The following is a 25564-nucleotide window of genomic DNA, read 5'->3' on the forward strand; positions in this document are numbered from 1 at the left end:
AGGGAAGCAGTGTGCAGGGTGGAGGAGGTATACAGTGACATGGCCTTGGGGCTAGTTAACCCAGTATTCAGGAGCTGACCTCGAGAGGGAGCATGTGACCAGCACATCTTCTCTGCCACCTCTGGAAGAGATGTCTCTCTTTCCAGTCCACAGGAGGACTGCATGCCATGAGGATAGAGAGTCACAGTCTGAAACATGTTCACCTCTGGGGAAACATAAACCCCACAACTAGAAAGAAGCCACAGGGGGGACCCTTAAGGGGCATCATGGCCAACCTCATCACTTCGCAGATGGTAAACTGAGATCCAGCAAGGGACAGACTATCCAGATTACTCACTGAGCAGATGGAGGACTCTGGAGTCAGCCATCTTCCCCACACTACTTGGTCATTAGGATAGACACTTTACCTGCTGTAGAATTTGTTTGCCCAACTCTGTGGGAAACACACACAAGGAATATGGGAGCATGCTGCTGGCCATACAATATAAATCCCTGGGAATGTGGGTACTTACGGACACCCAGGGGTGACTCAGAATCTCCCCCGCAGTACAGCGAGCTTCAACGTTTACCTGAAGCATTTGACTGATTAATTCCTATAAAGGGGAGAAAGGGGAGGGAAGGGGAGGGAAGGGGAGGGGGAGGAGACCACAGAGGACAAAGAGGGGAATCCCGGCATAAATACAGACATCAAGACCCAACCCAGCAGCTCAGCCACGGAGCATGAAGCCAACCACCCACACTTGCAGAGCTGAGACATGGCCCACATCCACGGCCGGGGCCAGCAGTGTATGAGAAGTCTCCCCTGACTCTGCAATCTTCACTCCACAGTAGGATACTGCGTTCCCTTCCATCACTTAGTTTATTCATTCATTATTATACTGTGAGGAGCGCCCAGCATACACTTCTTTAAGAAAGAAAGGCGTGAATGTTTATCGACATCAGAGGAGCAGTGGAGGAGCACTGTGGTCCAGGTGTCGATCTAATTAGCGACTTCAGAGACTATACTATAGGGTACACTTACCAAAAGACCGCATATTAAAAGTCAAGTCTCTGAGCCCAAGCTGGGGCTGCTCAGCCCCACACACAGGCCCCTGAAGTGTATACAGGAAGAACCCTGCACAGTACCTTGGCAGAATCTGTAATGTTGTCCCAGTAGGGGGCTGGAAACTCCAGCTTCCCAGCCAAGATCTGGTCAAAGAGATCTTCCTGGAGATTGTTCTCACTAGTGACAAAGAAATGGGAAAAATTAGAGTCACTAGGAGTCTCTGGGCAACGGGTCGGAGTCAAGGCTCAGCTGTGGGTCATAGCTGCATGGTGACAACAGAATTTTCCTTCTGGACAATAAGCCAAAGGACACTTCCTAGGCCTGGGAACCAGAGAGACAAAAAATGACCCAAGCAGAGTGTTTCAGTTTAGAAAGATGAAGAAGTTCCAGCAGTGGATGGTATGAATGGCTGTGCACTTAATGCCCCACAAAGGGTGCTTATAAAGGGTTAAAATGAAAGCCAGGTGTTGGGGCATGTCCCTGCAGTACCAGATACTGGGAGAGCTGAGGCAATATTATTACTTGAGCCCAGAGGTTCAAGACCAACCAAAGAAACAAAGCCAGAGCCCATCTCGGGGAGAAAAACATGTGTGTGTGGGGGGGGGAGAGAGAGATCTCATATAATTATATATATAGCACAACAACAAAACCCAGAAATTACAGATAATGGAACCGTGGGGAAGACTGGCATTGCCCCATGGCTCACGCCTCTAACAGCACAAAAGCAGCCTCTACTCAACCTTTTTCTACTTTTTCAACAAACCGCCAAGATTATTGAAAATCATACAGAGTTCAGAACCTAGATTTAAGAAATCATGACATTGACTCGCTCCCCACCACAACTCAACTTTCCTGTGTGCTCAGTCTCAGAGAAAGAATATTCCAAAGATGCCAGCTAGGCTTGCTCAGTCAAGGCAACACACCTTGAATGCTCTCAAGGGATGTCTCTCAAGCTATGCTGCTTGGCTCTTCCCCAAACACACATATGGTGTCTAACAAATCTGTGGCACTCAACAGTGGATGGAAGTTCCAGTGGGATGTGCCCACTGAAGGGAAAGGTGTGGGCGTGGGATGTTCCCACACGTGAACATGGGACTAGAAACAGGAAACATGTCTAGCTTTCTTGGCCTACCACAGGCCCCAAGAGAAAACTCAGAATAGGCTGTTAGGACCAAAACTAAAATCCAGGAGTACACATCAGGAGTTACCTGGGGAGAGTTCACATTTCTTAGGCTATCTCTGCCAAGCTTTTAGAGGTTTGGTTCCCACCTTGTCAAAGGGCACCAAGCGTGGAGTCCTTAGAAACAGATCACGTAGGGCCGGGTCTAGGTACAGTAGCTAGGTCTGTCTGATGACCGACTGACTGTTACAGTCAAGGGACGCACTGGGAGACACCTGCTGGTCCACACAGAAGGACAGAGGTACGCTGCGGAGCAAGGGCCAGGGGGGACAGCCAGGCAAGGCAAGAGTCATTACCGCTGGCCTGGAGAGTGAGTGCACACACATGTCTTTGGAAGCACGATGGTCTCTCTCCTTTACACTGCTGTGATCAGTTTAGTGCCCCTTCAAAGAGTGAAACTGAAGAACATAGCGGGATTTTACAGAAGCCTTTAGAAGCAAGAGCACACCAGAGGATGTCAGAAGAAGACATACATAAAGTCTACTTTCAAAACTGTTCCTATCACTCTGTTCATCCCCCCTTCATTTTTTTCCTGGAGTCAAAGGTAGCTTACATTGATCATTTAGCCAATACACAGCTAAAAGCTGGAGTCCATCTGCAACAGCCATGTACAGCAGTCCACAGACTCCAAGCAATATAGCCCAACTCAGCAAGAGACCCCAGAGTGCTAACCAGTTAGAATGGGACCCCAAGGATCAACGCTGTCAATCATCAGAGCTGTGCACCCAGCGAAGAGCATCTCCCTGCAGACAGTCCACCGTGCCTGGTAATCAGGTACAAACAGCTACTCCGTTTGAATCCACACTGGATTTATCATCACATTTATACTACAAGGTCTGGTGGAGCCGCTTTGGGGTGCTTTTTTATTCTAAGGCAATCTATCCCTTAGATGAAGGGGCCGTGAGTATAAAACAGGGAATTAAGAAGAAAACAGTCTCTCTTTCAGTGACAGATGATGAAAGAGCGAATTCCAAGTAACAACCTCAGTTCAAAAACTTCCAGTTAAAGGCGACTTTGTATAAGACAAAGAAAGCACTTGGAATGCTTGCTTAAAGAACTTTAATATACATACACATATATGTATATGCTGTCGTTGCTTTTTATTTTTATTTTTTTTGAGACAGGGTCTCATATAGCCCAGCATGGCTTCAAACTTGCTAAATAGTCAAGGATGGCTTTGAACGTTGTATCTTCCTTGATTCTAAGTCCTATGTGCTGGGATTATGGGCATGCTGGGATTATGGGCATGCTGGGATTATGGGTCTGGATATTGGACCAAGGGCTTCATGTGTCACAAAGCCCTCTACCAACTCAATGAGCTCCCTCCCCAGCCCCAGATATGCCCAAGTTTATGCCATCCAAACTAGACAATAATCATTTAAATCAACATATCCTTAATGTCCCATAACAGTGGGTTGTAAAATTTGACTAACATGTCTGTGCGTTGAAGATGCTTCTAGAAGAGATGTTTCATGTCACAGATTATCTCACTAGCAAAGAGGAAAAGCATTTTCTTAAAACGTAAAAGTGAGATAGGTTTTTCTGACACTGGGCAGCCTCTTCAGAATGCAGTGGGCTGTTCTAATGAGCTCAACTCACCTCTCCATCTCACAATGCTGCTGCCCTCCAGCTACAGTGACAGTGACATCCAACTTGAACCCATGTCCATAACAATAAAAACCCAATGCTCCCTGGCTGCATCAGAAGCTATAAACACTAGAGGGAGTTGTGAGTATCTATTCCCTAATGCTGATACCCACCCCAATCCCTTTTCCTTGATATGAACTTGAGTAAGTCATGAAGAGGAACTCCATGTTAACTGGTCCAGATATCACATGTCAACAAAACACACCATCCTTCTACATTTGACTAGTTCCCGCCAAAAATCATCACCCAAACCACCCCAGTCCCCAAGTGTCTATAAAAAGACCACATAGGATCCACCCTCTACTCCCTCCTTTCTGCCTTACATCATGGAGTCCATTAAGTAATTTCATCACATTTACGCTACGCTTAGCCATCACGGAGCCAGCCAAGCAAGCACATCCCAGTCAGTTGGTTTGGGTCATTATTCTTGTGCTCCATGCCTCTGTACCAGGAGCTCTTCAAAGTAGACTAACATTTCTGTGGCATTCTGCTCACAGCAATTATCAGTTAAATCACCGTTGAACTCAAATGGAAAATGTCAGAATTTAAAGAAAAAATAAATAAAACTTCCTTTTCTCCAGGGAGTTTTCATAACAAATGTTAGGAAAGAAAAGATAAACCATTTTTCATTTGCTGGCCCAATGCAACACTTAAACACCATGGTGTACACCTCAAAACTCCTTATGGGGAAACCTAATCCTCACTTGGACAGCATTAGGAGGCGGGCTTTCGGGACACAGCCCGAGTTAGGAGGGCAGAGCCTTCATGAAGAAAACTGTAGTGTTCTTGGGAAAGTCCCTGGAGAGGATATAGTTCAGTGGTAGAGGGCTTGCCTAGCATGAAGCCTTAAGCTCAAACCACATCATTTACAAAAAAAGCTAGGACAGTAAGAAGATCCTAAAGGTCGCCCTTCTCCTTCTGCTCTGTGAAGTTGCACAGAGAAGATGGCTGAGCCTTGCCCAGGAGGTAGGTCCATACCAGACACCGAACCTGCTGGTGTGTTGGTCTTGAACCCCCAGCTTCCAACATCGTGAGAATAAGTTTCCAGTCTCAATCGGCCACATAGTTTGTGGCAGTTCTTTACAGTGGCTGAGATGGGGCTAAAATCGCAGCTTTGAGGACGGCGCTTGTGCACTACGGCCATCACTTACCTGGTTCACCATGGGCAGCCACTCACCAACAGAGTGAGGGAGGGGCAGGAAGGCAACCACGCTTCCAAGTCAGTCACCTGCCCAGAACAGGTGATGAAACAGAGCAAAAGAGCTGTAGCCAACGTGGCTGGCTCAGCCCTCGACCCATGACTGGGCTGGCCGGCCTGAGGCATGCCTGTGTTCGCCTCTGTTCCCACCAGGCCAGCGTGGAGCTGCCAAGATTTTTTGTGACTCCACTTCTCAGGTAAGAAATGGCACATGTAGGGCTAAAACTACCACAAAGAGTTGCTGGTTTTACAAGAAGGTGGATGCTTTAGAAATTTATATAAAAATCGAGACGTTTACGACATTGCTCTCGAATTAAGGAAAAGTAATACCTACACCAGGGACTTGGAAAAGGACACCCGGCTGATCCCGGTTTCCACTCAAGGAGCTTTAGCCCGACCCTTCTTTAAAACGAGTGAGAAGATGCGAAGTCTAGTCTGTGTGAAACCAAGAAGGAGCTCACAGGTTCATGTACAAAGCAAAGACCTCACATCTGAAGTATGGTCGGGCTAGTCACAGCCCCAAGGCAGAGTATGCAAGCATGATCCCAGTGTTCAAGCACAATTTTTATCTATGCTTACCAAAACACCAAGGAAAAAACATGAATTTGCACTTGTAGGCTGTAAATTAAGATAAATGGTGAAAGGTGTATTTGTATCATTTTAAACTGGTAATTTTATTCACCAGCTTAGGGTCCTTTCTGCCAGGAGTTAAGTGTCTGAGAATTTGTAATTCAAATAGAGTTACCTCCGGAATGGGGGGAATCCACAGAGAAGGATGTATGTAATCACGCCAGCTGCCCAAACATCCACCTTCAGGCCATAACTGGAAAACAGAGTGAGGGAGAGCAGGTGAGGGTTGACCTCCTGAGCACGTGCCTCGTTGCTCAAGAACTGCCTTCGTTCCTGTCACAGGAGTCGTCCTCTGAAAAAGCCGTCTGTTTTCTCTCAATCTAACCACCATCAGGGACCACTGTCCCCACCCCCAACCCTGACCAAAGCACAGAAGTCAAGGTCATGGTTTAGGTCACATCTCTCTCTGCTTCCCAGGCTTTCTTCCCAGGATCCACTGAGCACCAAGCAGCAGGGACAGCTATGTGCCTTTCTCACCGATGTCAAGGCATGGCCCGAGACCGACAGAATCTCACCCTGTTTCAGCAATGATTTCTGGTGCCACGTAAGTCGGGGTGCCGCAGACGGTGTACAAAGGGCCTTCAACCACGGTTGCCAGCCCGAAGTCTCCCAGTTTCAAAGACTTGGTTCCATCCGGATATTCACACACCTGAAACAGAAACAAGCCAACAATCATCTCTCTCTCTCTCTCTCTCTCTCTCTCTCTCTCTCTCTCTCTCTCTCCCTCTCTCCCTCCCTCCCTCTCTCTCTCTCCCTCTCTCTCTCTCTCTCTCTCTCTTTCTCTCTCCCTCCTCCTCCTCCTCCTCCTCCTCCTCCTCCTCCTCCACCTCCTCCTCCAATAACTGTGAGAGGGACATTGGAATTAGATAGGAAAGACCTGAAGAAAGTTCTTTTGGTAAAAGTACCACAGTCTTAAAGGGCCAAGATATCTCTTCAGAGATTTTTGTTCAACTGTGAAATTGGAAACATGCTATTTTCTCCCTCTGCAGGAAGCACCTTACCTAGAATTCTAACTGACCTTGAACTCGCTTACACAAGCAGCTGGGTACCAAGGGCTGCTGGCATGGCAGTCACAAGGTCCCAACGCCAGCAGGTCAGGAACCGACCTGTATGTAGTGCTTAATGTGGTTCTTAAGATACTGGAGCACCCAAAGAAGGGGGTTTATTAAATGTAAATGCTAGGGGTTCTCCAGCAGGCTTGCTTTCTGGACAGCTGGTGAAATATGAGTATTATGGGCTCTTTTCTGGCTCCATGTGGGGTGCTGAGGGTTGAGCTCAGTGTCTAGTTATGTTAACCAGCAGCCCAACCACTGATACACCCCAAACCTAAACTATAAATATTGCATGGAAAAAACTCGGAAGCTTAGAAAGAAAATGCCCATTAGAATCAGCATGAATCTAAACAGGAACTTTGGCCCAATAAATCTATAACTAAGAATCCATTCGAAAGGAACAGAAAGACCCAAACGTTATACCCAGCTGTCAATGTCTGTATTTATGATTTTTAAACACAGATTCAACCAACTGGCTAATAGAGTGATGGCTAAGTAAATTATGGTACATACCTATAATAAAATGATATGTAGCTGATATTACACTATTTCCAATAAATACTTACCATGAGAGTTACTGAGTATGTTATATAGTTTTTCAAAAGTTACAAGTGTACGTGAACTGCGATGTCCCAGCCTTAACAAGGCTCTCTTGGAGCAGCACTGAGTTACTTGAACTTCCTTCTTGAGATTTCTTATACTTGTAGACATATCCATGTGCTTACAATGACCACATAATTGAGTAAGATTTACCTTATATCCAAGCAAACCTCCCTTACGTGATAAAAGCCTGGAAATAACATTACAAGCAGACAGCTTTGGAAGCCAAGGATCATGTACACAGCTAACTTGGGACTGGCTGCATAATCCAAAACTGGCCGTATACACCGCCGCTTGTGTGTCCATTGGAAAGCACCAAATTTCAGAGAATAGTAACTGCACAGACCAAACCAACACGCAAGTCTCTATTTTTGTATGTTACATACTACTTGTTCTTCTTTGTGTTTTACTACTGAACTGGACTTTCATTTCAACCACTACAAACCCTGGATGGGGAAATATTTAGAAAGTGCCGTTTTCTCAACATAAGCAGCTAAGAGCATCACCCACTGAGGGGAGTGACTTAGGCAGTCATCAATAGAGAGCACAGACCCTGTGGCTCCCTATGGCGTGCCGTCCAAGCTTTATAGGCATTTTGAAGGACCACGGACAGCCCGCCTCCCTCTCCTGCTTGTTACAGAACATTTCCTCCTTTGGGACACACAGTGTCTTCCATGTAAGGGAAGTATATTCCATGTTTGTCCACAGCATACACACCTCTTCACGACTTCAGAGAGCCACAGGAGTAATGGTGACAGTTTGGAGGCCCTCTGAAGTATGGATCACTCTGTGTGAACCACACAACACAGCAGAAACATACTCAAATACACAAATGGTCTAGCTTGAAGCCAAGAGTCGAGATTCTTAGTCATGCCACATAGGACAACTCTCCACCCATGGTGTTTAATGTAAACATGAGTGAGAACAACCTAATATAATCAGAGTTAGGATTTATGGTGCATTTACTGAAACCCAAACATTAGAACCAAATTCCCTAAGAAACTGTAGTGATAAGGACATGTATAAGCATGATTTCCTAAACGTCTGTGCCATGAGTCAAAGTCTCAGATACGTCACTGTTATTTTATTTTTACAACTCATTCGGTACTGTTTTTATAAAGCTGTTTATTTTAAACACTCCATTTAGAAATGTCTAGGGGTGCTGGGAGGTTGTTTCCAGACAGTCGCAGAAGCCATTTTCACATCCCCCCCCAGAACCCAGAGTCAGACGCAGAAGTAGAGACAGAAAAGGAGAGAGCAGACTACAGCTGCTGAGTTGTCGGGACAAGCGGTACTCCTAGGCTAAACGTGAAAAGAAAGTATGACTTGGACAGAGAAGTGGGCAATCATAGTGATTTATCTGAATCACCTCCTCCCCATGCAGAAGAAAATAGGTAAAATATTAATCATCTTTAAATCTGAACTGGAGATTCTCTTTAAATCGACAGGGAAAATTAAACACCACTGTGTCTCTGCATGGCAAAGAGACACTGTTTTATGAGACTGTAGAGCTAGGGTACAGCTCACAGGTGGAGAGCTGGCCTACCCTGCACGAGGCCTGGAAGGGAAGGAGAGAGGGAGGGAATGAAGAACAGCAGTTCCCCAGGCTTCCTGGCAGTTACTGACAGCCTCGGGAACTTTGCAGATTTACATACTCTCTCAAGCACGCCACTAGACTTAGATGAGGACCACACTGGCCAGCCAGAAAAAGAATTGCTACCTGCATTTTGCAGGCAAGGAAACAGGCACGCGGAACTGAGCTTCAGCTACCAAGCAGGCTTTGCAGCCAGGACCCCTCGTCATGGTCGTCACACTGAACCACCATGCAATGGGTTCTGTAGCTAAACAATGCCCAAACCCGGGCAGCCTCAAAGTGTGCAGATTCTGAATGAATTTAAACAACTGTGAAAACCCAGCCCCGCCACGTTCAAACGGCCCACTTCACACTGAGAGATGCTCTATCACATGGCTGGCAGAATGCAAAACTGAAGAACAACGTGAGAAATGCAGGTCCCATGGCCAAAGTCAATCCCTTATGCTCTCTAAATAAAATGCCAGCGTAATGATTTAGAAGGACATCAACCAGGAGAAACCACACCTCTTCTCTCCTGTCCCCAGAACTCCTGGAAACCCTGAATTTATCACTACTCTCCCATAGTTAACGATGACAGGGCACCCCCGGGCTGTAACTCATAGCACTAACGGCCACCTCCATGCTCCCTGACACACGACCCATACATCTGCCTTGGCAGGGCTTTAAGTTATCACACTGCTACCAGGGAACGGGATGCAAATCAGATGTCAGAATGCCCTGCTGCTTAAAAACTGAATTAGTTCCCAGACAGGAAGAGAGCCAGGAGTCATGTGGGGCATCGACTTTTAGTGCTTCCACGGCACTGTCTCCTCAGGCCAATGCCGGCCTGCTAACTAACTCTAAGATACAAGCGATTTCGTCTTCCATGGCTGACACACGCCACTTGGACACGTGTACGTTACTAAGGCCATTTCCGGAGTCTGACCCCACAGCCTGTCTACATCAACCATTCGTTCTAACCATTTTCCTCCCCTCTGGGGACCACCAGGCCCTTAATGCAGATTTAGAAGAGGTGAAAACATATTTAGAGCAGAAGAGGAACTCCAATCAGATTTCCTGATTCTCTCTGAGGCGGATGTTGGAGACATCAGTGTTCTGCATTATCTACCTTCCACACACAGTCCACCCTGAGGCAGTATTTGAGTTTTGAGATGACCATTCAGATGAAGAGACTGAGTGGCTATGGTACAGCTCCATGGTAGAGCGATTCCCAGCATGAACGAGGCCTCGTGGTAAATCCTTAGCACCATAAACACACAAAAATGTCTGGAGCCAAGCATGGAGGTACACACATCTACAGCACCAGCCTCTCGAGAAGCTAGGATGATCTCAATGCCAAGGTTCGGAATTCAGTACCAGCCTTGAAAACACAGTGAGTCACAAGCTCTTAAAATAAATAAATACTGCTCAGAAGCAATGTCTCAGACTTTAGAAGATAGCATAAGGAGGTGTCTAGGGGATGGGCTCCAATACCAACTACAAAATTCATTTATGTTTTACGTACACTTTAAAAACATAGCTTGAAGATAAATTCACGCAGTATTTTAAATTATTTTGAGTATGAAATGACATTTCATGATATGGAATTTTCCACTTGGTGACATGCTGGCACACAAAAAGTCTCGTTTGTTTTTAAGACAGGATCTCACTTGGCAGCCCAGGCTGGCCTCAAACTCACTATCTTACAGATATGTGCCACCATGCCTAGCTCTCAAAGTACATTTTTTGGATGCTTCTGAATTTCAGATTAGGGTTTTATGGGTACTAAACCTATGTAAATACCTCAAGGCAGAAGACAGTAAGAAAAAGAATTCTGCCTTTCTGTGATACCCAGAGAGGGTTGCACATAGCGTTGTTCTTAGTTTCCCTTGTAAAGGGGAAAATGTCCTGAAAATGAAGGAGGACATGTCCTTGAATCCCTTGCAGGAGGAGTCTATGTCAGTGGCAGAAACCCTGATTTCCAGATGCACTGAACGGCTACAGGAGAAATCGTCGGTATTCTATCAAACTGAAGAGGACTCGGGACAGCTTCTGCAGGCAGTTCAGCCATGGGAAACCCTGTCGCTGTCCGTCATTCCCTCCGGGAAATCTAGCTGGCAGTCTGCGCTGCAGCTTCCTGCTGCCAGCAGAACCCTTCCGTGTTAACTACTTCACGCCTGGGTCCTTGGCGAACCAGATCCGGGCAGCCTCCAGGAGTCACGGTCCGGAGCTGACCACCAGCCTCTCTTAGAAGCCTCTCGTGCTGACCTGCCCGCCATGCTTCATGTCATGACGTCCACGCTACGGAGACATTGCTGCCCCACACAACGGAGGAGCTCACTCTGTGGGTCTACTGCGCTAGACAGGAGACAGCACAGGGAGTCTCAGGTCCCATCTCCCAAGAGCATCTGAGGGAGGGCATGCCTGACCCAAGTCCTGAAGAGCCTGGAAGGGAAGGGAGGCTTCAGAGAAGGCTGTGACCAAGAGGAATGTCGGGGCAACTGGGCTGTGCCAACTCCTGACCTCACTGCTGCTCAGCCTGAGGGGGCAGACCGGTCAGCAGGTGAACAGGCACCCTCTGCACCCGTCTAGACGTCCCCATGGAGGACTGAGGTGCCAGCCAACCACAGAGGACTGTCTGCAGCTCCCACTGCCTGGCCACGGCGTGGGGAGGAACAACCACTGGGCAGTCATAGCTGTTCTGCTGCAGAAACTTCAACAAAATGGAAAAACAAGTGATGGGAAAGAAACTGTTTTCTATAAAGAGGGCGAGGGGAGGGGAGGGGAGGGGAAGGGGAGGGGGAGGAGAGGGGGAGGGGAGGGGAGGGGGAGGGTTACTTAGACATCCAGATGAACAAGATATGAACGAATGACATTACCAAATGAAAAATGGATACTCTGGGTTCGCAAAAGTAAGTATTTTTAAATTTTAAAAGGACGAAAAGGAAGTCCTTGGGGCGATCACCACATATTCCTTTTAACCATCATTTGTGTGGTGCCAGAGTTTGGCTATAATGATTTTTATTCAACATCTGGCTAGCTGAGTAACTGAGAACCACCACCAGGTATTACCCCACACATCCACAGTGTACCTGCTTGGCACCGTCCAGGACATGAGGGAAAGAAGAATCATGACCTCTAGTCTCCAGGACTTACAATCTGAAGAAGGAGACAGATAAGAGTGTATACAATCACAACCTTGTGGCAAGGGCTGCGGAAACCAGAGAGGGCCGTGCCTGAAGTCTGCTCAGAGATTCTGGGGCAGTGTCAAGCGTGTATACTTCCCACACTGGGGAAGGATATTACCAATACAGACTCAGACAGACGGAAGAATGCAGGTATAACACTGTTGGAAGTCTTGACTGCTGAAGATGGAGAAACCATCTGGAATTAAGACGATGGAGCAGCACACAGATAAGCCTCTCTATTAAAGGGTAACTACAATGACACTCAGCTATGAAGGCAACAGAGGAGCCAGCTAGCTACCTTGTATCTGGGAGAGTGTGTACAGGCCAAACTCCCCAACCAGCTCCTCCAGCTCCTCACAGACACTGAGATCTCAAGAACAGAACTGTCTGCTAACGAATAAGCTCTAGCTATCACGGCTCACCATGAAGGGGAGTTGAACAGGAATTAGAAGTGAGTGTCATGATGAGCCAGGTGGAGGAGACAGGGTTATAACAGGTCAGGAATCTGGTAAAACAGACCAGGACCCATGTACAAGGTCCCTGAGCCACACAGTAGAAATCACATTTCATTCTGTAGAATAGAATACTTGATACTTTCAAGCAGAAAAAAAAAATTGGTGTATCTTAGTTTCAATTTCCATACCCACAAAGCTGAAAGGAACAGACTACCAAAACTTCAGTTTGCACACGAACACATCTGTTCTATCCACTCGCCCACATGCCGCTACTTGTCTCCAATTTATTCTTCAACGTTCTGTGCCATACAATTTTGTTCGCCTTCCTTCAGTCAGTATTGCTGCTGTAGGTTTAGATGTTAGAGGTCCCAGACACCCCTGTGCAAGAGGCTTGATGCTCAGCGGGTGTGAGGCCTTTAGCAGGTGGAGCTTTGTGCAAGGTGCTTCCATCATTACATATGCTCCAAGATCCCGGAGTCTCCTTCCTTCCTTTGCTTCCTCAAGGAAGCATAAAGTGGGCAAATGACCCTACATCACCTCACGCTCTTCACAGACGCCATCGCCAATCCCATCAGAGGACTGAAGCAATGGGGCCACCTATACTGGACTGGAACCTCCGAACTTTTCTCTTTACCCATTAATCATGTCATGTATTCCATTACTACATTCCGAAGCTGACTAACATAATCAAAGACAAATGAAAATGTACTTTCTAATGTCTAGAAAACAGAATGCACATCAGTTCAGGAAACCCTTTAGGATTTTGTGGGTGCATGCAAAACACCTCAGTCAGCTTGAACTTGCTGAGTTTCCTCTCCAGTGCTCTGTTCATTACTGTGACATTGGTCTACACTCTAAATGTCATTTTTACATGTGATCATTTTCACAGTATTACAATCATTTGAAAAGAACAGAAGCATGAGTTGAAAATGAGATAGCAGAGATTTGACACACACCAGAAGATTCTCGGGCTTGATATCTCTGTGTACAATGCTGAGGCCATGCAGATATCTGAGGGCGTTGGCTAGGTTGTACACCATGGCACTCCCATCTCTCTCCGTATACTTGGTTGAAGAAGTAATTGCATCAAACAGATCTCCACCCTATAGAATAGAAAAAGAGATGTACAGAAATGTCAACAGCTCACTCCTGTGAGGTAAGAAGGATGCCACATCAGCTCAGAGCAGATGAAGGAAGGGCCACACACCAACCGATGTGTACCAATAACAAAAGTGAAGAGGGCAGAGGATGCTTTTCTGACTAGTTGCAAGCCAATTTGAGATCGGACACCAGTGAAACCTGCCCTCCCTCTTACTTTGACCAGCTCCATCACTAGGAAGAGCTCAGTCGCCGTCTCCATCTCCTCAACCAGCATGATGATGTTGGGGTGCTTCACTCGGCGCAGTATTGACACTTCATTCTCGATCAGATGTTCCTGTTAAACAAAGGGTGGAGGGAGACATCAAAACCACAGAACCTTAGGCTCTGCCCCCACAGCCTGGAGGAGAATAACAGATCACAGTCTTCATTTCTAATACCAAAGGTGACATGTCTCTTGGCACACACAACCATGCCTGCTTACTTAATTCCCCCAGGGATAGGACAGGCCACTAATGGCTATCTCTTTGCCAAGACCCTAAAGAAACTGCCTTCTGAGCATGCCCAGGAGGCTCAATGTTACCGTACTGACATGTATGACTCCACTGTAAGCAATGACACAGTATCCACACAGCACTGTGCCTTCTCTGAGTCAGTAAGACGAGAACCACTTTCTAACTTCAGTACTCCATGCAAAAATAACGACTAGGCCTATAAGAAAGTTTGGCACACAAGCTCTAAGGTTAAAATGTTTTATTGTTACCAATATAAATTTTAATTTTATGCTAAAATTCATGAAAAATAAGCTTTCTTCTTCTGTGAGTGGGTATAAAGTCATTCACCAGATGGGTGTTCCTTGTACTTCGTATTTCAGAAATCTAGAAGGCGCCGCCATACCACACAGCTCATTTCAACTGTGCTCAACTCTGCCCTGAAAACACTACCTCAGTGTTGCTCATGCTGAATGATGTGGACGAGGGCAGCTCTGTAGTAAATGTTCACTTACAGAATTAAGAAATTATCCACAGGTCACACACAGTGGCCCTTCTGTTCTAAGTGCGGCTCACATGGATCCTTACTAACTTCAATAACAGATCCATTTGAATTTAGAAAATGATCTATAAAATCTGCAAGCTTCTCTCTTCAATATTCTAAATGCTGAAATAAGATGATTTTGTACAGAAGAGATACCATTTATCATCTAAAGATGTGTGCATGCGCACATCTATGTAGGTGTAGGGGTGTGTGTGTGTGTTTCTATGTGTGTGCTGCTGAGTTGGCCCTTGACCTTTACTACCATGACTCAGAGCTAAGTCTGGTGTTCTGACATGGCAGCTTACCCCTAGTTTCAGACACCATTTCTGGTTTTCCTATATCTTCCGGTGCAAAGATGATTTATGTTTTTAGTCTAATTCAAATTGACAATAGCTGAAGGAATAAATCATGAGAAATGAACAAATTTGGTAGTGCGGGGAATATAATCTACTGCAAGTTCCTGCACATGCTGGGTTGAGATTCTTGATCACTGGATGTACTATGCCTATCCAAGAAGTCACGGGATACGCATCAGCAAAGGACAGCAAATGCCCAATTGGAAAGTCTGCCGGAAAATGACTCCCTAATTGTCAGGCACAGAGCAAAGCTCTTGTGTAACGTTCTGACATTTTAACTTTTACTTCAGTCTTTGGAGATGGGGATGTAAGCCTTGTACTGGGCATTATTGCTTTGAAAAGGGAATACCTGGGTGAAATTACAGTTGGAATTTTCACCAAAATGAAAATTGGTGAAAATGAAGATACTATTTTGTTGAAAAGACAGGAATGAACAGTAGCATCACACCTTCACTGGAAGTGAAGAGCCACACCAAGCTTTATATAAGGAGGGAAAAAAAAACTGTACTTCTTTCAAGAAAGAGGACTGGGAAGGCTTTTGGAGTGGTGTAGGAATCGATGCTTCCAAATCTCCTTGGAAGGTAGGAAGTCTCAAACCCTAATGCGCATGGCCGGGCAGTTAGGGGAGAGCCTCCTCCTGAGTATTAACACAAGGCACAGCCAGCACATGGGACGGCATCCAGGGGGGCAGCTGTGTGGGCAGCCAAAGAGGCCACACAAGAAGACATGGCAGCCCCTCCACACTTATTCCACACCCTCACGTGAAGCTTTCGGGTGTAAAAGCAATGATGTGAATTTGTCTCACCCTACACTAAGCAAAGACAAGAGCAGTGACCACCACTACAGTAAAAAACGGGCTTCTTTTAAAACTAAACAGATCAGGGCTTCCGCCCCTAACCCCGCCATTCCCTCTTGCCCATTTTCTCCAGTGTTAGGAGGGGCTATAAACAAGTTGAGGGGTGGTTTGGGATGCCAATTTGTAAATGTAAGTCAGTCCATGTCAGCAGGTGTCAGGAAGCTCCCTGCATAGAGTTACAATACACTGTCCACCAAGGGTTGAGACCCCTTCCCCAGGTTACTACCGTTCTCAAGAGAAGGCACTCAAACAGTCTCGGGGGGCCCTGTGGAACCTCTCTCGGCAGTGTGAGAAGGCTGCCCAGCACTGTCAAGTCCCAACACTGAGCAAGTACTGGGACGTCCTCCACAGAAGCCATGTTAACTTAGTGCCCTGTTCTTGACAACAGTCCCATCTAAGCACAGAGTCAATGTTTCTGTTGGGATGTAGACGCTGCCTCTCTGTTTCTCCGTCTCTTTCTATTCCTGTCTAATTAAGAAACAGTCCTTCCGACACTAATTATCATGAAGCATCAGCAAAGCACCAATAGAAAGCGATGCAATGCTTCTCCCCAGGTGCAATCCTGTGCAATCCATAGTAGGTTTTACTCTCTGTTCTCCAGACTCTATTTTTCAAACTCTCTCCGTACAGAATATGAGTACCATTTGAACCAGGCTGAAGTTACCCATCATCCTGTGAGGAGTGTCCCCTGCCCCATCAAGGCTGAGCTAGGTGACTCTCTCCTGGGCAGCCACCACCCCTTCCCCCACACTTCCAACAATCATAGCTCTCCTCCTACTGTCTTGTTTGTGGGCTGGTCTGGAGCATCTAAACTTAAACATCCTAGAGGTGTCTGCCTCACTTTCCAGCCAACAGCATAGTTAGAAATGCACAGTGCAGAGGAACTATGCACACACATACACACACACACACACACACACACACACACACACACACACACACACACACACATCACCCATCAGCAGCTTCACAGCTGGCAGTTAAGACTGCTGAGGATAATATACCAAGAAGGAAAGTGTGTTCAAATCACTGTATGTGGTTTCCGGCATAAGCGTTATGTAGTGGAATGAAGTAGAAGTCACTCAAAAGCATCAAGTCCTAATCAATCTCCGGACTTTGTAAATATTATCTTATTTGGAAAAGGGGATTCGGAAATGCAAAGACAGCCCTGAATTAACCAGGCTAACCAAAATGAGTCACAACAGCCTTCTAAGAAAGAGGAAGGAGAATCCACACAGATGTAAGAGCAGCAATAAAAGCCCAGAAGAGAACACATGAGGACAGAAAGAGAGTAAAGAGACGTGGCCGTAAGCCCAACACTGTCAGTTACCTGGAAGTGCTCAGCGGCCAGAAGCACATTCTCCCCAGGAGCCCCAGGAAAGTGTAGATTTCTGACTTCTGGCCACCAGAACTGTGAGAGGGTAATTTCTGTTGATTTAAACTGTGTGGCCATTTACTCCAACAGCTCAAAACTAGCATAATATGCTTTTGGATTTATCTCTTATCTGGGTCCATAATATGCAGATAATGAATGCAAAACTGTACAAGGTAAGGAGAGGACAATTCAGGGCTTCCTTACTGTGGCGATTCAGTCAACAGTCGTTTAGAATGAGGGGATCTCAGGACGGAACAGAATGAATCCTAACAGGCAGGATTCCACAGCCTTCTGTACAACTTCTACCAGTCAGGTCCGAGGCAGGTTCAAGCGACGTGCTCACAGGAACCCGGTTTGCTCTGCGCCTCTGGGCCTTCGCTCAGTCTGCTCTGGCCACCTGGCGGGTTTTCCTTTTGTCACCATGTGCTGAAAACGTGCTGCAGTTCCAGGACCGGCTCAAATGTTTCTTCTGTCTATCGATATGACAGGCATGTGTGCATGGATCCAGTAGGTGTGTGCATGCCACGGCACTCATGCAGGGCTCAGAGAACAACATCAGGTATTCTCGCCTTCACCTTGTTTGAGAAAAGGTCTCTAGCTGTTTTTCTGCTCTGTGTGCTAGGCTAGCTGGCCCAGGAACGTCAGGAGATTCTCTGCTCTCTGCTCCCCTCTCCCTTTAAGAACACTGGGATTACAGACGCATGAGCTGCAGGACCTGCCTTTCCATGGGTTCTGGGCATTGAACTTGGGGCCTCGGGCTGCATGGGAAGCACTTTTACCCACTGACCCATCTCCCCATTCTCCTCAAATGCTTCTCACTCCATGGCATCCTCACTGGATATCAGTTCGTCTTCCATAAGCTTTCCCTGAGCCCACATCATACTCAGAAGAATTGGTATTAATTCTGTGGTGAGTCACCTATTCCTGGCACTGTGTCTTACCCACAGAACACACACCAAAGTTCAGGTGAGTGAAGAATGTACTCTAAAGATGTTCATGTGTATTAGAAGAAGAAACAGAAGACAAGAATGAATATTCCCCTAGGATCCTATCATATGAAGAAGGAGCAGATTGAAACGCAGAGGTACATGGCTGCACCCAAACTCGTCAGGACTTGGCCTCTGTGGATCTGCGGGAAGCTGGTTAACCCAAATCTCTGCTTCCTCCTCGGCACAGCTGGTGGAAGCGTTCTGAGTCAGACTGGGCCAAGTCCCTACGTTCCCCACTGGTGGTAGCTGTCAATGCACTGGTTTTTCCTGTAAGACCCACAAAGCAGAGGTGAGCAATGATCTCCATACTAGTGGCTGCATGATCCCCTAAAATTTTGTAAACAAATTATGTTATCTGAAAATATAATTTCACTGTGGGAAAAAAATCAACTTATTTGCAACATCAAGTTTTTAAATTATAATTGTATGCAGTATTGATATGAAATTTGTTGGTCAAATATGCAAAATGTAAAAATGCAGAGAAGCATAAGATTGTGAACTGTGCAAACAGAACCACATCCGGTAACAGGGAGACACAAATCCAAATGTTGGGAGGCCTATCCCCACGTGTCTAGGCAGCCACTGTATCAGATGAAATTCCTGCATGCGAGCCTATGGACACAGCTGCTTACATCTTAACCATTATCCTTAATATTCTGGAAGAAAACGTAACAGTCATATAGAATGTGGCCAATACCATGACACGTTGTGCTTAGATCACCTCACAGACGGAAAGACTAACAATTACGTGTAGAGAAAAGGTTATTACATTTGAAAATTAGTAATATTATTAGAAGCATAAGCAAAGGGGGCCAGCAAGAGATGACTCAGTGGGTAAAATGCCTGCTGCCCAAACCAAGACTGAGTGTGATTCCTGAGACGCGAATAATGGAAGGCAAGTTGTCCTTGGCATGTGTATACACACACACAAACACACACACATACACACACACACACACAACACACATACATGTACAAATACGCATCTCACAAAACAACACACACACACATCACAACATATATACATTCACACACAGACACAGAAAATGAACACTTACAATGGTTACAGAACATGCCAAAGCACGTAAGATCGGACGAAGTCACCATGCAGAAAAGGGCTGTCTTGCCACCTTGGCTTTGCTGACAGTTACAAGAGAAAATAGTAAATGACAAATTTGCCTCATAGGCAGATTTTTCTAAAACTTCCTTAACACTATTTTAAATGTTCTGTTAAAACCATGTGGTTTCATAAATATCCACTGAAAACTGGTTTTGTTTACTTGTTTTCTTAGCAACTCCACAGTGTAAAGCCAGTCCTACCACATCACCCACAATGATAAACTCCCAAGTCCTCTGGCATGCTAACAATGTCGACAGTAACACACGTCGGTTCTTTCTGCACACACTGGGGCTTTGTACGTGTCTCCACTCCCTCATCCCACCAGCCACTGCAGCAGCCTTGTGGCGTACATACTGTCAGTCAACACCTTTAGAGGAAGAAGAAACGGAGACACAGAGGACTTAAGCGTTTGTCCAGGGTCCCACCGCAGCAGGTTAAGGCAGGAGTGACTCTGTACACTCTGGCCCTAGAGTAAACCTTCCAACAAGTCACAATGAAGTTCAAATATGCAATTCTAAAGCTTCTAATAGTCACACTGGAAAATATGACCAACAGAAAAATTAACTGGAAAACGTAACTTAATCCATTCTATCTAAACTACTCCACCGTGTGGTGACATAGGGAACCATTACTGATGTGTTCGGCGTGTGCCTGAGCCCACAGCTTATTTCAGACTTGTACCATCCAAGTGCTTGAGCCATGTGCGGTCAGCAGCTCCACCTGGTGTTGGACTACTGCTCCACAGCCTTTTCTGCTTAACAGAGCTGCCACCACAGAGGAATCAGCACAGGCCTGTGGTCTCTGTGTCTGTCCAGTTACTGTCCTCTAGCAGCCCGTCATCAGCAGATCCTTTCCACTCCGGTTTGAGAGCAGGACAGACAGAAACGGGTCACTGTGCTGAAGGATTCACTTCATGCTGTCTTTGCACCAGCCACTGCTCCAAACATCCTGCCCCAGAACATCTATGCAGCAAACACCCTCAGAACACAGAGGGACAAGGCCAGATCATTTCCTGGCCCCGACAAAGAAACTAATGTTCTCCTCGGCAAATAGCTTGGGTGGATTTCCAGCAGCTGCCTCCTAAGACTCGAGGTGTTCAAGCTTGGGGCTCCTCAGGTCTGATATAAACCCACGAATATAGAGCATCTGACTGGACCCCTGGGCGTCACCTGGGAGCCGGAGGAAGCAGGCTGCCTGTCGTCCGTGAAGCCTTACTTTCTGCAACTTCCTGAAGCCAGAAGGCCAACCCTTAGCATGGAAGTAGGGAACTACCATCTAATGGTCCAGTCCTAGCCTTTTAAATGTTGCTGGACTTGAGACTAGGAATCTCCCAGGAAAGAGAGTTTCACGTTTTTTATCGTTAGAACCAAGATCGTATAAATTTACGGTCTTAGAGGTAAAAGTCACTAGAAAACAGCACGGTGAAAATTATTACTTTCGTTTCTGTTACTGGAAGTCGATCTCCTGCAACAAAGGTCTCAAGTCCCCGCCTGAATACCTCCCGCTCCGTGAACCCACGTAGCAGTTGTACATACTGACCTTTCCACAGCATTTGGCTTTGTCTATAATCTTCAATGCAAACTCCTTTCCAGTAGACCTAGGAATAACCATAGGAAGGGTTAGCTCTATAAATCAGAATAAACCTTCCTTCCCAGCTCCCTCCACAGCACCCACACTTCTGTCCCTTACACACAGTGTGGAGAGGGGTCATAGGAGGAAGCAACGCCCAAGAAAAGAAAAGAAAAAAAAAACAAAGCCAGGCTAACTAAATCTTCTTTTGCGTTAATAACTCAAATGGAAGTATTTAAATTCTGTTGCGGCAACACAAGAAAAGAAGCACTTTCTTTACTTAAATCTCAAGACAGGTCTCTAAGAAGAATAAATACAGAATAGTAGATCAGATTAATGAGGAAAACTAAACCACCACCTGACTCTACAGTTGAAAACTGCCGAGTCCTGGCACTATTTTTCCTCCATACCTTCAACAAGATCTGGTGCTACATCATTTCCACCCTGTAGACCCTGCCTGGTGAAATCACTTATTGGACACCAAAGTCTTAATTCAATACTATTTAATTTTTACTCAATATTAGCATAGTTGAATTTAAACAGGCCAAAAAAAAAAAAACCCAACTCAAATGAAAACAGTTCGACAGAGACCATCACAGTATTCTTACAAAGTATTCAGAGTACATGTGTTTTCTCATCTGCAGGTCTTTCTGCCAAAGCGCCTTGGTACACAGGGATGTGGGACAGCCTGGAAAGGTAATATATAAATTCCTCCCCTCATGTTATAAACCACATTTCTAACATGTCCTTAGAAGTTACATTTTAGGTGCCTCATTGTTTTCTCAAGGAGCAGTCTGCATGCCAGGGCTCTGGAAAGGCTTCAAGAACAGCAGCTACCTTACACAGCAATATATAAAGGGGAGTGAACCCTCACTGGAGATGCCACAGAATGGACAAACTGTAATTATCCGAACATTCTAGAAAATCAGCCGTTCAGAGCAGGTAGGACAGTGTTCTATAAACACACAGACTTTCATGTGCATCCACCAGGACTTTCATATTGCTTTAAGAGTTCGAGAACAAGCAGAGGTTGGTTCCTTCTGATCTCACAGTCGTGGCTTGTTTATCCAGAGCTATAGGTCTAGCTCAGCATTGCTGCGAAGGTCCAAGGCAGTAACACCGTGTGCACTGAGCAGAGCCTGATGTGCTGTTACAGGTTTTCTTGTTCCAGTGGTTCATTTCTTCCTTACTTTTCTCCAGGCTGGTGGATGAGTTCTGATATGTCCTTTAAACCACATGCACACAAAACAATTTTTTGTATGTAACTGAAGATCAACTGCTTGTAGCCACGTCAAAGGGCTAGTCCCAAGGACAGATTCTTTTAGGAAAGGGAAAAGAGACTCTTTCTAGAAAGGCCTTTCCTTCATGTGGTAGTTGGAATGTATTTGGCCCCCACAATCTCACAGGGACTAGCACTGTTAGGAGGTGTGGCCTTGTTGGAGGAAGTGTGTCACTGTGGAGATGGGCTTTGGGGTTTCTTATGCTCAGGATACTGCCCAGTGAGTCAGCTGTCTTCCTGATGCCTCTGAAGTAAGATGCAGCACTCAGCTCCAGCACCACGTCTGCCTGCATGCTGCCATGTTCTGTGTCACGATGATAAAGGACTGACCCTCTGACACTGTAACCAAGCCCCCTTAAGTCAATGTTTCCTTTATAAGAGTTGCCATGGTCATAGTGTCTCTTCACAGCAATAGAAACCCTGACAGAGACCATTCGGTAGTGGGAGAACTGTATGTGTGGGAACAAACCACCCGCCACTCACCTGTCCACACACTCTTTAACTACGGCGAAGTTGCCATCTCCGATGACCTTCCCGATTCTGTATTTCTCCAGAAGGGTGAATGACTCAGAGCACCTGTTCCCATTTACACCTGCAACCAAGGATAAATGCAAAGTCTGAAGAAAATGTCAGCGTTTCGTACTGACTCCTACTTAGTTGGAAAACAATGAAATACAATGCAATTATTTATAGGCTCATAGCAAAACTAAAGAAAATCCCTCAGCATATTTCCTAAATAGAATGTCTGAATCACCATTTTCCTTTTGACCTTGTTGGTTGGAATCAGGAACCCACAAAAATCAATAAGCCTAACAAATCCTGAAGTGTCAGTTAGGGAGTCTAACCAGACCTCTTCTAAATTCCTGTCTTGGGCAAGAGGGGGATGGGTTCCATCTGAGGAGTTCTCTGGAGAGTTCTCCTTGGTTCTAGTAAAGAAAGTTCTATCAAACTATGTTGAAGCTAATTCCTGGCTCAAAGCCTTCTCAGAGAAAGTATACGCTGGGCTGTGAGTTAAGATCAGACCACTGATCACAATGGGTCCTGCTGTCTGTGTTCATCTAACTGAGAGAATGGGAAAAGAGCTAGGAATTGTGAGCACAGACAAGACAGGAAGCCGAGGTCGTGGATTTGAAACAGGGATAACGTGGTGTATGGCAGAGAGACTACACACCCTCAAGTGACCCCACTCTCAACGCCTCACTAAAGCTACCCAGGCTATCAGGGGACCTATCGCATCCCTGTTGAGAAAGAACCCTGATGGCCACCAAGTTCAGATGGACGATTTCCTTTATAAAAGCAATGATCAGACTGAGAAGCACCTTCAGGACTCAGGCAACGGTCAAGTTCAGGTCCACCGTTCACATTGGAAGAAGATCTGCCTGGAGCAGAAATCTGCTAAAAGAAGAAAATAACCATTGCGTATTGGGATACATCTATAAATCATTAGTTTCCTAGTCCTTATGTGACAGACAATAGTTATATAATGTCAAATGACTGATACAGGAAATGATACAGAATTTTCTTCTCCTTTTTCCCTTTATACAACATAACACATTAATAAATTTGTTTCACAGATACAGTCTCAATTCAGATTTAACATCACAAAAAATCACAGTGTTCTACTTTTTAAAACAAACCGTGCTACTTTTGACTTCAATTAAAAAAATAAAGCATGCATTATGACATCATAGCTGGACAAGTACCAAAATTAGTGCAAATGTCTCAGCACCACAGGGAATTCTAAGAGTTCTAGACTAAATGTCCAGCCAGCTCTTAGTCCAATCATTTTACCTCCAAATAACAGAACATAATTGGTGAACAATCCGACTCTCAGTGTTTCACCGTTTTATTTGTCTTGTCCATTTATATCTTGTTTCATTTATATTCTGGCACTGAAACTGAAAGTCACTCCCAAACTGGTAGCACCATACAAGAATACATCTAAAAGCTAGGATGTTTGAGAGCAAATTCAGAAAGGAGACTAAGAGGAGGCTTACAAAAACAAACAAACAAACAAACGGATTTCATTCTCTACAGCTACCATCTGGGTCAGATCACCCTCCAGGTTCACCTGGCCTCTAACGCTTTCCATGTCTCCCACCCCACAAGCTACCGCCAGAGAAATCTGAGGGATTCGAGAACCCCAGTGGGTTTTTGTTCCCAACAAAATAAGCCCAGGTCTTCAGCCTGTCATCCAGGCCACGGGCCGTCTCCTCCTCCTAGCCAGTGTACTTCCCACCACTTTTCCTCGTCAGTTTCATACTCACATTAGCTCAAACAATTCCCTTTATTTATTAGTTACTTAAACTCCCCAAGCCTACATCTCGGCTCTCAAAAGTCAAAGCAGCAGCACCCAGCTTGAACCTTAGAGACCTGACATTAGCTCACGCCTGGAAAACGGCTGAGCAAAGTCACTGACTCCGAACATTAATCCAAGCTCAGTTAGGGCTTTCCCCCAAATGCCTAACACAGAGCTGAAATGACTGTCTAGTACACAAGTTTTTAATTTGTTAAATCATTCATTCCAAGCTGATTCCTCCTCCAATACAATTCTTCCTAGATTGAAAATTGCCAAAGAAATAAAAGATCCAACTTGAACTAGTGTCGGCCTGGTTTGATCTGCTTGTGGCAAGGCTCTTGCTGTACAGCCAGCCCATGCGCATCTTGAACTCATGAGCCCCTGTGTAAGCCTCCTAAGTGCTGGGGTTACAAACATGCCCTGCCAGTTACAACACCCTGACCCTTAGTGGAATAAACAATGAAAAGAATGAAATTCTTCGGCAAAGTGAAATCTCAAAGATAAATAACAAGAGCCCTGCTGATGACTCCCAGGACTCTGAACAAACAGACTGGGGGCTGGGTCATCAAATTCTAACGAATAACAGGGACAGGGACCCGTGCACCCCACATCTAAATCTCATTGCCCAGAGTGAGGCGGTCTACACCTGGCTGGGTCAGGCATGGACACCCTCATCTGTCTCCAGTGCTCAGAACTCAGGACACAAGTCCCCACACTGCTTCGGAGATGTTAGGACTAGCCTTGGTCCTCTGGGCCTACCCCCTTCTCAGCTTTCCTACAAGCAGGTAACACTCTCCTATGCCCCTTTCTTGTCTGAATGTCCTGACTGACTCCAGAACTCCCTAAGAAGCTCAACGTTTACGGCCAGGCTCACTTGCGAGCACTGCAGTGTTTACCCGCTGAGTTCCTGTGGACCTTTGTAACTTCCCCACTGTTTATTTTGAGTAAAGCCCCTCTCCTTTCCTATCCCAGTTCCTGGTGCAGCCGAATAATTATAAACCTGCTTTGTACTGTGACTCC

General features: G+C 45.8%; 1 protein-coding gene across 2 annotated transcripts in view; it reads right to left on the minus strand.

Annotated features, from left to right (window-relative positions):
- Nucleotides 1–25564, minus strand: part of Dclk2 (doublecortin like kinase 2) — a 127211-nt gene that overhangs the window by 6200 nt on the left and 95447 nt on the right. Inside the window, exons 6-14 of one of the 2 annotated variants that reach the window (XM_059265571.1) lie at nt 23565–23637; nt 22729–22837; nt 20937–20994; nt 13884–14003; nt 13525–13671; nt 6216–6349; nt 5816–5893; nt 1126–1222; nt 513–593 (exon numbers count right to left, since the gene is read on the minus strand). In XM_059265571.1, coding sequence (XP_059121554.1) covers nt 513–593; nt 1126–1222; nt 5816–5893; nt 6216–6349; nt 13525–13671; nt 13884–14003; nt 20937–20994; nt 22729–22837; nt 23565–23637 — 897 coding nt within the window. Of the gene's footprint in view, nt 1–512; nt 594–1125; nt 1223–5815; nt 5894–6215; nt 6350–13524; nt 13672–13883; nt 14004–20936; nt 20995–22728; nt 22838–23564; nt 23641–25564 lie in introns of both variants that reach the window. The other variant, XM_059265569.1, reaches the window with a different exon arrangement.

This window comes from Peromyscus eremicus, chromosome 6 (assembly GCF_949786415.1).
Source record: "Peromyscus eremicus chromosome 6, PerEre_H2_v1, whole genome shotgun sequence".
Lineage (NCBI taxonomy): Eukaryota > Metazoa > Chordata > Mammalia > Rodentia > Cricetidae > Peromyscus > Peromyscus eremicus.